The 15,039-nt window shown below is 44.9% G+C and overlaps 1 protein-coding gene across 1 annotated transcript in view; it reads left to right on the forward strand.

Moving 5' to 3' along the window:
* The window catches only part of TENM2 (teneurin transmembrane protein 2), a 1,009,006-nt gene extending 1,007,875 nt beyond the window's left edge, over nt 1-1,131 (forward strand). The window contains exon 30 of the mRNA XM_036751277.1: nt 82-1,131. Within this exon, the coding sequence (XP_036607172.1) occupies nt 82-830 (749 nt within the window). The 3' untranslated portion in view covers nt 831-1,131. The remainder of the gene's footprint in view (nt 1-81) is intronic.
* The last annotated feature ends 13,908 nt before the right edge of the window (nt 1,132-15,039 follow it).

Here is a 15,039-nt window from a genome sequence, read left to right on the forward strand (position 1 = left end):
ACCTTTTGTTGTCTTTTAATGAGCTAAAGACAACCTTCTCATCCTTCTGGGTTTTCTTTTGCCTCCAGCTCATTACGGGAGTCCAGCAGACAACAGAGAGGCATAATCAGGCATTCATGGCCCTGGAGGGGCAGGTCATCTCTAAACGACTCCATGCCAGCATCCGAGAGAAAGCTGGCCACTGGTTTGCCACTACCACACCCATCATTGGGAAAGGGATCATGTTTGCCATCAAAGAAGGGCGTGTAGTGACTGGAGTGTCCAGCATCGCCAGCGAAGACAGTCGGAAGGTGGCCTCTGTTCTGAACAATGCCTATTACCTGGACAAGATGCACTACAGCATAGAGGGGAAGGACACGCACTACTTCGTGAAAATCGGCTCCTCTGATAGTGACCTGGTTACTCTTGCCATGACGAGTGGGCGGAAGGTGCTGGACAGTGGGGTAAATGTGACCATGTCGCAGCCCACCTTGCTGGTCAACGGGAGGACTCGAAGGTTCACAAACATTGAGTTCCAGTACCGAACGCTCCTGCTCAACATCCGCTACGGCCTCACCCCAGACACACTTGATGAAGAGAAAGCCCGAGTCCTGGACCAGGCGAGGCAGAGGGCCCTGGGGGCAGCATGGGCCAAGGAACAGCAGAAAGCCCGGGAAGGGAGGGAGGGCAGCCGCTTGTGGACTGATGGAGAGAAGCAGCAGCTCCTGAGCACTGGAAGGGTGCAAGGTTACGAGGGATACTATGTCCTTCCCGTGGAGCAGTACCCAGAGCTTGCGGACAGTAGCAGCAACATCCAGTTTTTAAGACAGAATGAAATGGGAAAGAGGTAACAAAATGATCTGCTTGCTGCCATTCCTTGTCTGGATGGCTTAGTAGGCGTAACTGTTATCTCCTCTCCTAAGGAGATGAAGACCTAACCAGGGGCACTAGGCTGAGCTGCTTTGGGATAATAAGTGGCAAAAAGGGAAAAAAAAAAAAAGAAAAGCTCATTTTTTGAGTTCGGATGCTGCTGTCCAAGTGAGACGTTCCACATCCTCAAGTGGACTAAAAGCCTAACTGAAAACTCACCGGGAAAAAAATGTTCCAAGTTCCCCTAAGATATTACCCACTTGTTCTGGGTCTAAAGAAAAGAAACACAAATTTCACAAGGAAAACAAAACAAAAAAAAAAAAAAACAAAAAAAAAAAAACAAAAGAGAAGGCCTCATATTCTATTACCTCACTCCATTCACACGTGAGCAACTTCGAAACATCCATGAAGGCCAGCTTCACCAGACCAGCTGAGGAAAACAATTCAGACTGCTTGTTTGATAAAAGCAAACAAACTCCAGAAGTTTTCGTTTAAGCAAAATACAGGTGCATTTAAAACATGACTTTTGGGGTGATTTGTGTGTAGCAACTGGGGTGGGGGGAAAAAAGAGGTGAAAGAGTGAGCACTGGAATTACTCTTTAAGGAAAAAAAAAACCAAGAAAAAAAAAACAAGAAATTAACATCAAGAAACAAAGAGAGAAATAATAACGTCCTGCACTTGTACTCAGATCCTACCTAAGTCCGACCTGAGTCGATTTATTCGAGGAGGGTAGAGTGTAAAGTTCAATTCAAAATGGTGGCTATAATCACTACAGATAAATTTCATACTCTGTTTGTCTTTGAAGATTCCATTGTGGACAGTAATACACAGTGACAGGGTGTAGTCTGTTTAGATTCTGTAGTTTGTTGGTATCAGTTCCAGTAGAGGTGTGGGCATTGTATCACTCTTTTGCTAACGGGCACCACTTCAGATCACCCTGTACATACATGAGCCGCAAGGCACAATCACTGTTTCAGATTTAAAATTATTAGTGTGTTTGTTTGGTCCAGAAACTGAGACAATCACATGACAAGTCACCACGAGGAAAGAAAAAAAAATAAGTCTAATAAGAACTTTGGTACAAGAACTTTTTTTGTAATATACATGTATGAATTGTTCATTGAGTTTTTATATTAATTTTAATTTGCTGCTAAGCAAAGACTAGAGACAGGCAAAGATAATTTATGGCAAAGTGTTTAAATTGTTTATACATAAATAAAGTCTCTAAAACTCCTGTGGACACTGGTCTTCTGTGGAAGTATTTTGACAGGAGGACAGGACGAGAAGAGAAGGACCCTTCCAAGAGAATGAACTGGTATTTCACAGATATTCACAGCCAATTCATTAAGCACCTACTGTGTGTCAGGCACTGTGCTATGCGCTAGGGATACATACAGAGAAAGGCAAAAACAGCCCCTGCTGTCTAGGATCCCACTGTCTAACAGGGGAGATGACCAGCAAACTACTACATACAAACAAGATATAAACCAAGATAATCATGGGGAAAGATCAGCTCTTCCTGGGGTGCTTTTGCCTGAGACTATTAGGTACTCTGCAGAGCTTGCTGGGAAATAGAAGAATGCTCTGTAAAGTACCAGTTATAGGGATGTGAGCTTCCTGGCCAATACTGGGCTACTGCTAATTCCTCTACACCAGTTCCTCGGATGGGTCTCTTCATTTTCATCTGAAGTTCCTTCTAACACTGGTAGGTCTCTTCTGGAATGATTTAAGTTACATCATAACAATCACTGACATTTCCATAGTTCTTCATATATATAGGATCATAGAGGGAGAGCTGAAAGGCACCTTACAGGCCAGCTAGTTCAACCCCCCTCATTTTGCGGATGAGGAAACAGAGGCCCAGGGAGGCCAAGGGACTTGCCTGTGCTGGCACAGCCAGCAGGTGAACACAGGTCTTCCTATTCTAAATCCATCACACTTTCTACTGTAACACACCGCCTCTCATTTGAGTCTCACAACAACCCTAGGAGACAGGTTCTACCATTATCACCACCATCCCCATTTAACAGATGAGAAAACTGAGGCAAAGAGCAAGAAATGACTTACCCACAGACACACAGCTAGTAAATGTCAGAGGAAGGTCTTCTTGACCCTAGGGCCATCACTCTCTCCACTCTGCTAAACTGCCTGGAGACCACCCAGGGTTAGTTGTATTTAAAGTAATGATTTTGAGGGGAGGAAGAGAGGATTATAGTTTGGATAAGTTTTCACTTGGGCCTCATCTGGGCTCAGGATGTTATCCTCCCTGGGAGAACCACCCATCAGGACCCCTCAGACTTTCCCATGTTCTGTACAATAGCTAACCAACTCATCCTCCAGCCCACCTTGAAAGCTCCATCCAGGCCCTAGTCTGGCTTTGGTCTATACAGCTAGGGTAACATTTATTAGTAAATCAAACAGTAGCTGTGGAGCATTTAATTCCCTTTCAGATTTGCATGAACAATAGTGTATTTGGAAGGCTGTTCTTCAAAAGGAGACAAAAAGAGAATGCCCAAGTTAGTCCAAGGAAGGTGGGGTTTTATTAGGGGTTGGGAAGGAGAAGGGAAAGTTAACAGTGATAAGGGGAAAGATAAGCGCCAATAAAACTAGGTTATATGGGTTGTGGTTTGGGGAAAAAGTGATTGTATCTACAGTGGCCTAGTGATACAATTGGTCTGTCTGCCCCAGATGGCTAGAGGAGTTAGATATTATTCAGCAATTGCAAAACACACACACACACACCCCTGGATTGAGGAGGATCACATTGGATACAAGTTGTTATGAAAAGGAAAGATTTCACTCAGCAAGGAATTCCAATTGATTTTGGAACTATTTATCCCTCATATAGACTCAGCCTAACAGCTCAGCAATAGAGAAAGCTGCATCTTTTGGCTTCCTTCAAGACTTGGTTCATGTCTCTCCTTCTACAGGAGGCTTTTCCTGGTCCTCTTCCCCTTCTGTCCCACTAGAGCCTTCCTTCTGAAATTACCTTCTGTCAAGTCTGTCTATACCTTGTATATACATATTTATTTACATGTCATCTCCCCCATTTGAACATGAGGGACCATGTTTTGCCTTTCTCTGTATCCCCACAACTTAGCAGAGTACCTGGCACAGAGTAAATGCCTAATAAATTCTTGATGACTGGCTGAGAAAAGCCGGAGGAGAAGGGACTCTGCGAGAGGCCTCCAGATCTGGCTGAAGCCAAATTCAATCAAGCAAGCATTTATTAAGCACCATTTCTGTGCCAGGCACTTGGGGGGGATCCAAAGTCAGAAGTAAAATCAGGCAGTTTACGCTCTCTTGGGAGTCAAACCGGAATCAATGTTTCTGGATAGCAGTAGCCATCACACAATCTACCTCATACCAACTACCCCACAAGGTGGATGGCTGTCCTGCTGGGTATGCCTCACAAGGCATGGATGCAACAGGCTCTCAGAAAGCCACAAATAAAGGTCATTATGGATAGAACAACAGAAAGAAGGACTCACAGGAAGCTGTCAACTGACTATAATCTCTTTAGAATCTGAAATCCATTTCCTCTTTTTTGGTGGGGGTGGGGAGAGGGTGGAAATGAAGGGAAAGAGGGAAGAGGGTCAGTCTGATATCTCTATCAACAGCAAAACAAAAACAGCAAAAAAAAAGCCTCCCCTCCCAAATTCCAAAGATGCTTTTACAGTCACTAGTTCCCAGAGTATCAAGGAAGGAGATAGCCCTCACCTAGGTTGGGAAGGTGAATTAAAGATCTCCTTCTCCTTCCTTTCAGAGTCAGCCCTGGACAAAGTTGTAAAATCAACAAAGTTTGTCTTGAATGTAACCCATAGTTTTGAGCCTGGACATTTGCACTGGCGGAGAGAATTATTACTCCATCCTTGGTGATCACAGGAGGGGCGGAGTAGAAGGGAACCTGCTTTTCTACAGCTCCCTTTTTGTTTCTGCTCCCCTCCTCAGTTCATCTGCCTAGAAGAAAGCAACCCAACAAAAAATAAGTCACATTTAGATGTTATTGGCAAGTGAACTGAAAGAGGGAAATCCTTACCTCCACACCCCCCAAAAAAAGTATGAAGGGAAGGGAGGAAATAATTATTTATATAAGTATTTATTTAGTACTTTATATAAATAAGTATTTATATAGCTAACCTAAATGTTACCCTAGCTGTACTGTATTTACATAGCACCTAGTGTGTGTGTGTGTGTGTGTGTGTGTGTGTGTGTGCATGCTAAGTGCTTTTTACAAATATCTCATTTGATGCTTACGATAAACCCTTTGAAGTAGGTCCTATTATTACATGTATTTTACAGTTTAGGAAACTGAGGCAAACAGGGTAAGTGATTTGCCCAGAATCACACAGATAGTATCTAGCTGTACGGGAAAGTCAGTGAAGACCTCTCAGCATCCTTCAAATCTTAGATCCTGGCAGCTGTAGATGGTAAGATCATTTCTGTCATTTCTGCCAATTTTTCCTCTGCTCTCCCCCTCATGCCCTAGGATCAGCTAAGACTGTAGGCAAATCTCAGTTATGATTACAATGTTATGGCTTCTCAGGTTGGGGACAATGTGTAGGGAGTTGAGGGGGTGTCAGACACAGTGGGGATGGTTGAAGGGGAGGCGAGCCAAGGTCCCATTGAGTCTGTTCTGTTGCTTTGGTTGCAAAGTACCCTTCTGATGAGCATGACAAGAAATCCGTCTGATTTGGGCTGGAAAGCCCTAATGGCCAGATTCAAGTTGAATCTCTTATGGATTTCTGTGCTCAGAGGAAGCCCCCACCCCAACCCCAACCCCTGCCTTCCATCCTGCCAATGTACCTCTTGAACCCTCTCTTCCACATACCCTGTTGAGAAGATCCAAAATCTCAAGGACTTCCCTAATGTAATCTAAACCTTTCCTGCGAGAGACCCTCTGCACCAGTGGACTGGGCTTCCATAGACATCTGGAAAGACACCTGTCCCAAACCACCTTGAGGCAACTCCAGCAGCCCTGAAACCTGCCACCTGCTTGAGCTGCCACCTTCTCCCAGGGAAAACTTGAATTTGCTCTCCAGCCACACGGTGGCAGCCTTCACCATGAAATCGTCCCCAGCATCCAGTTCCCCAGCCCAATTCACTGGGAAGGTATTTCGTATTTAATCAACAAGCATTTATTAAGCACCTCCTGCATTCATTCAAATACCACAAAAAGAAATACCAACTATAGGGGACACTGCAGAAATGAAACACCTGACACGAGCAACTGTTAAATTTGGATTCAGTCAAAGGGCTGCACTTGAGGACCTAGAGGGGCACAACTGGCCTGGAGGCCACAGGTTCCCCACCCCTGCTCTAGGTTCTGCCTTCTCTCTCCTCTCTCCTATACCACCTGACATGGTTGACCTCGGATGGAATCACTTTAGAGTTCTAACAGAATTGTCATGCCCTGAAGAATGGACCAGAATAGGAGAAAAGGAGGTTCTGAGAATGTTTTATTCTCTCCTCTAATAAAGAAGGGAATGGGTACACTCCCAGAGGACATTGAGACATATTTCGGGGACCCTAGAATATGGTGAGTGAAGGGCAGGGGAGTCGCGGAATACAAACTCAACAGGATTATTGTTTCCTTTCTAAGGATTTGGGAAGGAAAATCAGTGACCTGAGACATTATCTCCAATGGCCTGGTCTCCTAGGAGTGGGATGAACTTGCCATAGAACATGCAGCTCTGTATTTATGAGACAGAGAGGAACAGATTCATGAATTCATCCAGAAAAAAAAAGAATCTCAGAGAGGGCTCAGAAACAAGCACCCTTACCTTCCTTAGGAAGACCAAATTAGAGAGTAGAGATCATGGCTAAGCTGGGGAGCTAGGGGTGGGGGGCTGGAGGGTGTAGTATAAGTGAGACTTTGCTATTAAGAGGTAGTGTGATACAGTAAAGAGTCATGGGCCTGGAGGCAGGATCAGTATCCTGATCTCTGACATTTATAAGCTGGGGGACATAAGTGAGGCATACCTTGTCTGTGCCTCAATTTCCCTAGCTATGAAAGGAGCCTAATAACATCTGTCTCACAGGGTAGCTTTGAATCTCAAATGAGAATGTCTATAAAGCTTCATGGAAATCTTAACGGGCTTTACAAATAGCAGCTATTACTCAAATTCTATCAGCATGAGAGGCAGAGTTCATGCATGTATACAAATGAGAAGAATATTGGACCTCACCTCTGACCTTTAGAATTTCGGAGTAGTGAGTAGGGGGTGACCCAGTAGCGTCAAACTGCCTTCCACAGAAGTTCCACAAATATACTGGCCTTCCCCATCTTTCCCAGGCCTATGTCTTCCAAAATTTAGCCCACAATCCTCTTACTAAACAAAAACTGTCAGAAAAAAAGTAAATTCCTGATGTGCTTCCTGGTTTAAATATAGCCCATTTTCTCAAGCCTAAACTCCCTTCTCCTACTTGAACCACACAAATCCAGAAAATGAAGATGACTTGGGAAATGAGTGTTAAGGGAGCGTTTCTCATATGCCCTCCCTTTTCTCCAATTATTATCATGTAACTTCTCCACCTAGGCTTTTGACGTGCACACCTTTCCTCTCGTCCATCTTCCTTGCTAACAACATGCAGGTTTTATTTTAGGGCAACAACCATTATGGAAAACCAGTGAGTCAAACTATATTGAATTCGTTCCCTGAGTTGAGCCATAACCTTTAGGGATCCAGAAGAGAAACTGTTTCCCTGGAATCAGCCTACTTAATGTGTAAAGAGTTCCTGTCCAACCTATGGCAGCACATGTAAGGGCTTAAAATGGTTTCCACCCTGCCTTGGAAAAGCCACATACTTCTATCACGAAAGATGCCAACACACTTCCGCTCCCCCTCCCCCGCCCCAACACTCCACTCCCAGCTCCTACTTCCCTTCACACTCATGCCGTCTTGCACTTCTGGCTGATATTCTCAAGGCTGAGGCTACCTGTTGGATGCTCCAATCAATCAACAAGCATTTGGGTGGCAACAAGCCTACTATATACCAAACAATGTTCTGGACACTGAGGAATAGAAGTATAATAATTGAAATAATCCCTTCTCACAAGCAGTATACCCTCTAATGGGGAGACATCAAGTACATATAAGAACATATAAAACATAAATATGAAGATAATAAATACAAATAAGTACCAAGTAGTTAAATACAAGGTAGTGAGGCAGGGTGGGGGGGTAGGGTGGGGAGGGAGTAATAAAAGCTGAAGAAATCAGAAAAGGCACCATGAAAATGTAGCACCTGAACTGTGTCTTACAGAAAAGAGAAATACTTTGGCACGAGGTAAGGAGGGAGTGCATTTCAGCCATGGGAGATGGTCACTACAAAAGCATGGAATTGGGGGAAGGAGGAGGAGGAAGGGAGGGGAGAATGGGAGAGGGGAAAGGGGAGAGAGGAGGGGGAGGGGAGGGGAAGGGAGAAGGAAGGGGGGACAGAGGAAGGGGAGGGGACAGAGGAGGAGGCGGGAGAGAGGAAGGAAAGGGGACAGAGGAAGGAGGGGGGACAGAGGAAGGGGAGGGGATGGAGAAAGGGGGGACAGAGGAAGGAAGGGGGAGTGGGGGAGAGAGATAGAAGGAGGGAGAAGGGGAAAAGGAGGAGGAGGGAGAGGGAGGAGGAGGCATGGCTAAAAGGGGGAAAGGGAGAGAGGGAGAGAAGGGAAGAAGAAGAAGGGGGAGATGGAGAAAGGAGGGGAAGAAGAGAGCATTAATTTGGCTGGATCTCAGTGAACAGGAAGGGGAGATATGTCCAGTGAGAATAGAAAGATAAAGGCTAGGTTAGGTAGGATTCTAAAAGCTAAACAGAAGAGTTAATAGGACAATAATAGACAGTAGGAAACCACTGGGGTTGGTTGAATAGGGAAGTCATGTAAAGAAAATCCAGAGTATCTTCTCTGCACTCCAGCCCCCATTAAGATTCCACCTAGGCCTGAGCCAAGTAAAACTGAAAGGAACCTCATAGGTGATCTAGTCCAACTCCCATGTTTTACAAGGGAGGAAACTGAAGCCCAAAAAACTTTTGTGGAATGGTGCCTTGTCCCCTGGTTGGGCTGGATGATGTAGGGCACCAGCCTGGCACAATAGATAAAGAGCTAGACTAGAAGTCAGAAACACACGGATTCAAGTCTTGCCTCTGAAGCATGGATGATGAGCATGATTATCTTAACGAAGCAAGTCACTTCACCTTTCTCTGAGCCTCAGTTCCTTCTATAACACGAAGGGGTTGTACTAGGTCTCTTCCAGATCTAAATCTAAATCTTCATCATTCCAAATAGATTTAAAAAAAAAACCTCACCACCTCTCAGTCTAAGCCTTGATCCCTACTTCCCAGGGCTCTCTCCTGCCTGCAGAGGCTCTAGGGCTGAGATTGATGAGCCTGGTTTGCTAGGAAGAAGCCTTTTTCCACCACCTGCCCACCACCACACTCCTTTCCCTCTACCGCATAATTCTGGGAAAAAATAAAGAGGAGCACTCCTCTTCCTCCTCCTTCCCAGCATGAACTGGGGAAAGTCCAAGGGAGATGGTGACACTGAGCAATTGTCTGCAGAGAGGAGCAGCTATGGGCTCTGAATCAGGGATCAGTCTCTTAAGTGGGCTAAGTGGATGAGTGTCAAAGCAATTTCTAAATGAAAAAGATGAGTGGTGCAGTGGGATCCTCTCATATGCCATCCATAGGGGTAGTAGTCAGAGAGATTCAAGGGTTTATCCCCTCTACTATCAATCAGCAATTATTTCTAAAGTGCCAATTATGTGCCAGACGACATGCTAGTCAATGGGATACAAATACCGTCCCATGTCCCTGTCATAGGGAGGGTCATTTTACCATCTGCAAGAAAATACCATGATGATTACTTACGCTATCAGACATTTTCTGGGCCAGGCAGGCTCTGAGACAAGGACGTCTGGCAAAGGATATGAGAGAGATTGTCAGGAGTCCATATCACTATACACTTTATGGAGGCATAGATTATTTCATTAGGTCATACCACTAGGAAATTATATATTTTTAATGACAAGGATCTATTGAATGCTTATTGGAAAAGTCTATTGAAAATAGATTTCCACCCCCAAAACCTATCAAATGCTTATTGATCCTAAAGAAATTAAAACTTAACCAACTTTTTTAATTCGCCAAGCTTTAAAATACAAACTTTGCAAAGGGCTCCTTATAATTAAACTTTCCCCCTCAAATACAGAATAAACTTTTGAACCTATCTTCTTCACTCAAAAAGACATCTTTCCAATTGGCCCCTGCTCCCCTAGCCCCACACTGTCATGAAGGGCCAGAAGTCCAAGGACTGACACATCCCTTTAACTTTTCAATTTTTAACCTTTTTGCCTTTTCAGCCTGTACTAATGAGAGTCCCAGGGCCACATACAACTGTCTGAGTCACAGAAAACAAAGTATCCAGAGTCAAGGGGGAGGAAATGCCCAGTTGATTTTTCCTTGACCCAGCTGCAGTCAGCTGGTCCCCAGGCACAAGTCAGGAGGGGGTGGGCAGGGAGGAAGACAGTCTTCTTGCCCAAAACAAGAGATGGGCTCCTCAAAGCAGAAGCACCACAAGACCACGAGGCAGTGCTGTGGAGAGAGCATAGAAGGTGGTCATAGAGAGATTCCAGACTTGGCACTAGATTTAATCTTCCTCTCATACCAGAGCCTCCCAGAAAGCTTGGACTACTGCAGAGTACTGCACCTTCTTCATCCCAAGATCTTCCTTCAGCCCCTGTATTAAGCCTCCAAGGGCAGACAAGGTGGAACTCCAAATGTTCAGCTCCCCGTTGTTCATGGTGCTGAGGCAGCAGACAGGTTTGCCTGAACTTTTCATTCATGACAAAACATCTTCCCTAGATTGATGATTCAATACAGGACCTCTCGAGGAGAAGTCCCACCATGGCAAACTGCTTGGTTTTCAGTCTACTTTCCTGAACCAAGGGAGGCAAGCCACAGAGGCTGGTGGTACAATAAAGTGTGCCTGGACGAACTTGGTACACCTAAATGCATGCTTAGGTCACGCATTAATTTATTCACACCTCCTGGTGAGATTCCTCAGTCTTCCTGTGATGGAAGGGAGAGTCCTTCAATGGAATCCAATCTCATTGTTTGCCCTTCCCATTGCCCTATATAATGCAAAAGGAGAAGCTATGACCTCCTGGTCATAGGAGTGCCTGGTCCCATTCATTAGTTAGAACCCTAGGCATATGGCTGCCAATCAATTTCTGTCTATCATGCAGACTATCAACCCCAGAGGCTATTCCAGAGTACTTGCCAAGCTCCCCTTGCCTCTCAGTACAGCTGGTGCCACTCTCCCTTTGGCTGTGTCCTTTCATGGATGGTTTTGCCAATTCATCTATCAGATCCATGCCAGCCCTCATCCCACTAGCATCTCTCTACATCTTTTTCCCCCAGCCTCACTTTGTTCCCATTAAGTTATTTAATGGATGAACATGTATTTATCAACTGCCTACTATATATCAGGCATAGTGCTAGGTGCTGGAGATACAAGGACAAAAATTCAACAATCTCTGCCCTCAAGGAGCTTATTTTCTACTGGGAAAGAGACCCATTCTAGGGGGAGGGGTGGAGACGTAAGGAATAAAATTAAATCAACATAAATGTACATTTTCTGCACCTTCTTCACCCCAAGATCTTCCTTCAGCCTCTGTATTAAGCCTCCAAGGACAGGCAAGGTGGAACTCCAAATGTTCAGCTCCCCGTTGTTCATGGTGCTGAGGCAGCAGAAAGGTTTGCCCAAACTTTTCACTCATGACAAAACATCTTCCCTAGATCGATGATTCAATATAGAACCTCTCAAGGGAGAGTCCCACCATGGCAAACTGCTTGGCTTTCACTGCCTACTAAAGCAACCCCGGCAAGAAGAGGTCCTGGCTCCCACAAGCAGGTTACCATTTTTCTGACCTCACCGCCCCCACAAAGTTCCAAACTACCTTTGGCTTCCTCGGTCAAGCACACAGCTGCATGTGCTTCTTGGCCCTGTTCACCTTCCAAGCATTTTTGTAAATGGGCCACAGGTGTTGCACAGAATCTGGGACCAGGCACGGGAGCCCCACTGGTCAAAGGGCTTCTTGTTTGTAAATGAGTGATTGAGAAGAGGAAAATGTGCTAGATCCCCTAGTGCAGTTAAGGAGGCATATCCACCGTGAAATCGGGCTCTGGGGAGGGATAATACTGTGTGTGTGTGTGTGTGTGTGTGTGTGTGTGTGTATTTGTGTGTTGGGAGGGGAAGGGTTGTAATGGTAGAACTCAAGGAATATAGAAGAGTAGATATTACAATGTATAGGGGGAAAATGTTATGTATGTATATGGGGAGAGAATTCCCACAATGTGTGTCTGTGTAACAAATACATAAAATGTGAGGAGCACAGGGAGGGTTGGGAAAGGATCAGGTATGACACGGACATCATATATGACTACAGGGGGTTCAATACACAACATGTGTCCCTGGAGGCATAACATAGTGTATATTTGTGTATGTGGAGGTAAGCACTCTGAGTGTGTATGTGTGTGTAAAGATAAAAGGGGAGGTGGAGGGAGGGAGAGAGAGAGAGAGAGAGAGAGAAACAGTTAATAAAATGCAGTGTGTTGGGAGGAGATTTAACACTGTGTGTCTGAGTGAGAAATATGTGTGTGTGTGAATATGTGGAAAGAGAAAAACAATGTACAAAATTTGTAGAGAACTTATGCAGTATATTAGAGGAAAGTGTAACAATCAGTGGGTTTTAGAAGTCGTGTGATGCACTCTGTGTGTGTGTGTACAGGGGACAAAGCTATAACACACAGTGGGTATGTAGGGAAGTGTAATGAACAGCTTGTGGATTTATTTTCCACATTGGTGCTCCCCTTGAAGGACATGGCAAGGAGAATGAGACAAAGAAATGTCACCTGCTTGTTGAATTTGGCAACACTGGGCACTCTGGGGCAGCAGCCACCTGCTCTGTTGATGTAGGCATGCACACACTCACACCTGGCGGGCACAGAGCATTGTCGCACATATACACAGACCCAGCATCCTAGCCTCTGGGTAGGGATGGCGTCTGAGGCAGGAGGCCTTCAAGGCTGACCTCATGGCAAGAAGTGATTTTTGCTCCTTATACAAATGTGAGGTTGAGGTTGGAGAACAGGAAAGTCAAACTTAGGCAGCCTAAGTCTGCTCTTCGCCTCCATTCCGAGCAATAGAAATTGGTCCTTGGATCCTGTGGGATGCCTTTTGACTTTTCAATCTAGTCTCTCTGGTTCTGCTGCTCTCCATATCCTACTTGAACATCATGATAGGAGCCTTGGAAAGGAAATCAGATTGAAAGGAATATAATCCTCAAGTGAGGAGTTCATTGTCTGGGCCCAGAGTCACAACTAGGCCAAAGCAAATAGAGCTTTGTCCCAGAGCACCAACATGTGGGGAAGGGAGGAAGGAGGGGATATTACATCCCTACTGAGACTCCAGTCCTCCACTAGCTAAGCAGCACAAACTGACCTGGGGTCTGGTTTTCTCTGCAACTGCTGTGCACCAGCATCTCTGGAATACTGACCACTTGCTCCGTTGATATATCTTCACCCATGGTTTGGCTGTCCTTTGTGCTGCTGCTGCTCCTCCATCCACAGTTAGAAGAAATTGACCCCTAGGCACACTAATCCCTAGAAATGTTTGTGCCTGGACCATCTGGTCAAGGATGCAACAGAGGCTTAAATCAATCAATCAGCATTTATTAAGCACTTAACTATGTGCCAGACACTGTGCTAGACTCTGGGGGTATAAAGGCAAAACCAAAACATTCCCTGACTTCAGGGACTTATATTCTGTTAGGGGAAACTTGAATGAATATACAAATAGATATAAAATACGTACAAAGTAAAAATGTGGTTATTTCAGGGGGTAGGGGGATAAGAAAATGCCTCACTTAGGAGATGGTGTCTGAGCTGAGCCTTGAAGGAAGCCAGGGATCCTAAGAAATGAAGATTCAGAGGCAGTGCATTCCAGGCATGAATGCACAAAAGACGGGCCTCTAGTCTGGTCTCATTTTGTTTCCCTCCCAGAGAGCTCTGAAGCGCAGATTGTTATCTTGGTCATGCCTCCTCTATTATTCACCAGAGGATGCAGCACAGATGGAGGAGCTTCCACACCACCTGGAGGGAGGACCGGTGGGAGTTCCCAGGCTGTGCTACCAGCACGAGGACTTTTTCAGTTCAAACTCCAGGGAACAGAAAGAGTCTGTGCAGGTTCATTCCGGGTGTAAGGAAAGTTTGCCCACCCTTCCCCCCCAACCCCACTCCCATCTCACCCGAGCGTCCCTCAGCATTTTCTCAGTATTCACTGATAGGGTTTTGTAGAACCTTGCACCTCAGGGGCCTCAGTGTTACTTGTTAATTTGCTAATTACAGTTCTAATGACAGTTCAGGTTCTCTTCTGTCTCCAGGGGGTGCTTGGGTGGGGATACATGGGCCTGGAGTCCTCAGGGTGATGGAATCCTCTACATTCCCCATCCTAAGGTCTCTTTGTCTTGGGAAATAGAAGGACTCTGGGCCAGTACTGAGGGGCCCTAGCTTATTGTGAAAGTACCTAGGGCCAAAAGGGGAGACCCATGGAAGAAGTGACCTTTATGTAGGTGAGAATGGGGAAAGGGGGGAGAAAAAAAGATAAAAAAAAGAAAGTTATATGATAACTTTATTATATATTCAAAAGGAATAGCATGTTGTACATAATAGATTTGCAGTTTCATGTACAATCTTTTTTTTTAACTATTCTATGTTATAGAAATGCTCATTTTATTAAGTTCAGAATAAATTTTTTTTAAAAGAATGTAATTTTCTTCCTTGTTGACTCAAAGGAACATATTTTGAATTCACCCAGTCTTTGTATGCATGGGGCATCATAGTAGGGAACAAGGAAGCAGGTTAAACCTCAGAAATGGGATGTTGGGAGAAATAAAGTTTACTTCTCTGTCCAGGGCAGCCATTTCCAGACACAACTTTAGCTTTGCAAAGGTAGTCAGGCAAACCCCTCTAACTACCCCCTATATTGAGTTAGGAATGTTCCAGGAACAGCCAAGCCAGGATCAAGGAAGGTTCATATTGAGAAATTATAAGAGCTAAGGTAAATCAAGACCTGGTTGTAAAAAGCCTTAAATGCCAGCTAAAGGGTTTGATAGCACTGGGGAGCCCTTCAAGACTTT

The sequence above is a fragment of the Trichosurus vulpecula genome, chromosome 3 (genome assembly GCF_011100635.1).
Source record: "Trichosurus vulpecula isolate mTriVul1 chromosome 3, mTriVul1.pri, whole genome shotgun sequence".
In the NCBI taxonomy this organism is placed as follows: Eukaryota; Metazoa; Chordata; class Mammalia; order Diprotodontia; family Phalangeridae; genus Trichosurus; species Trichosurus vulpecula.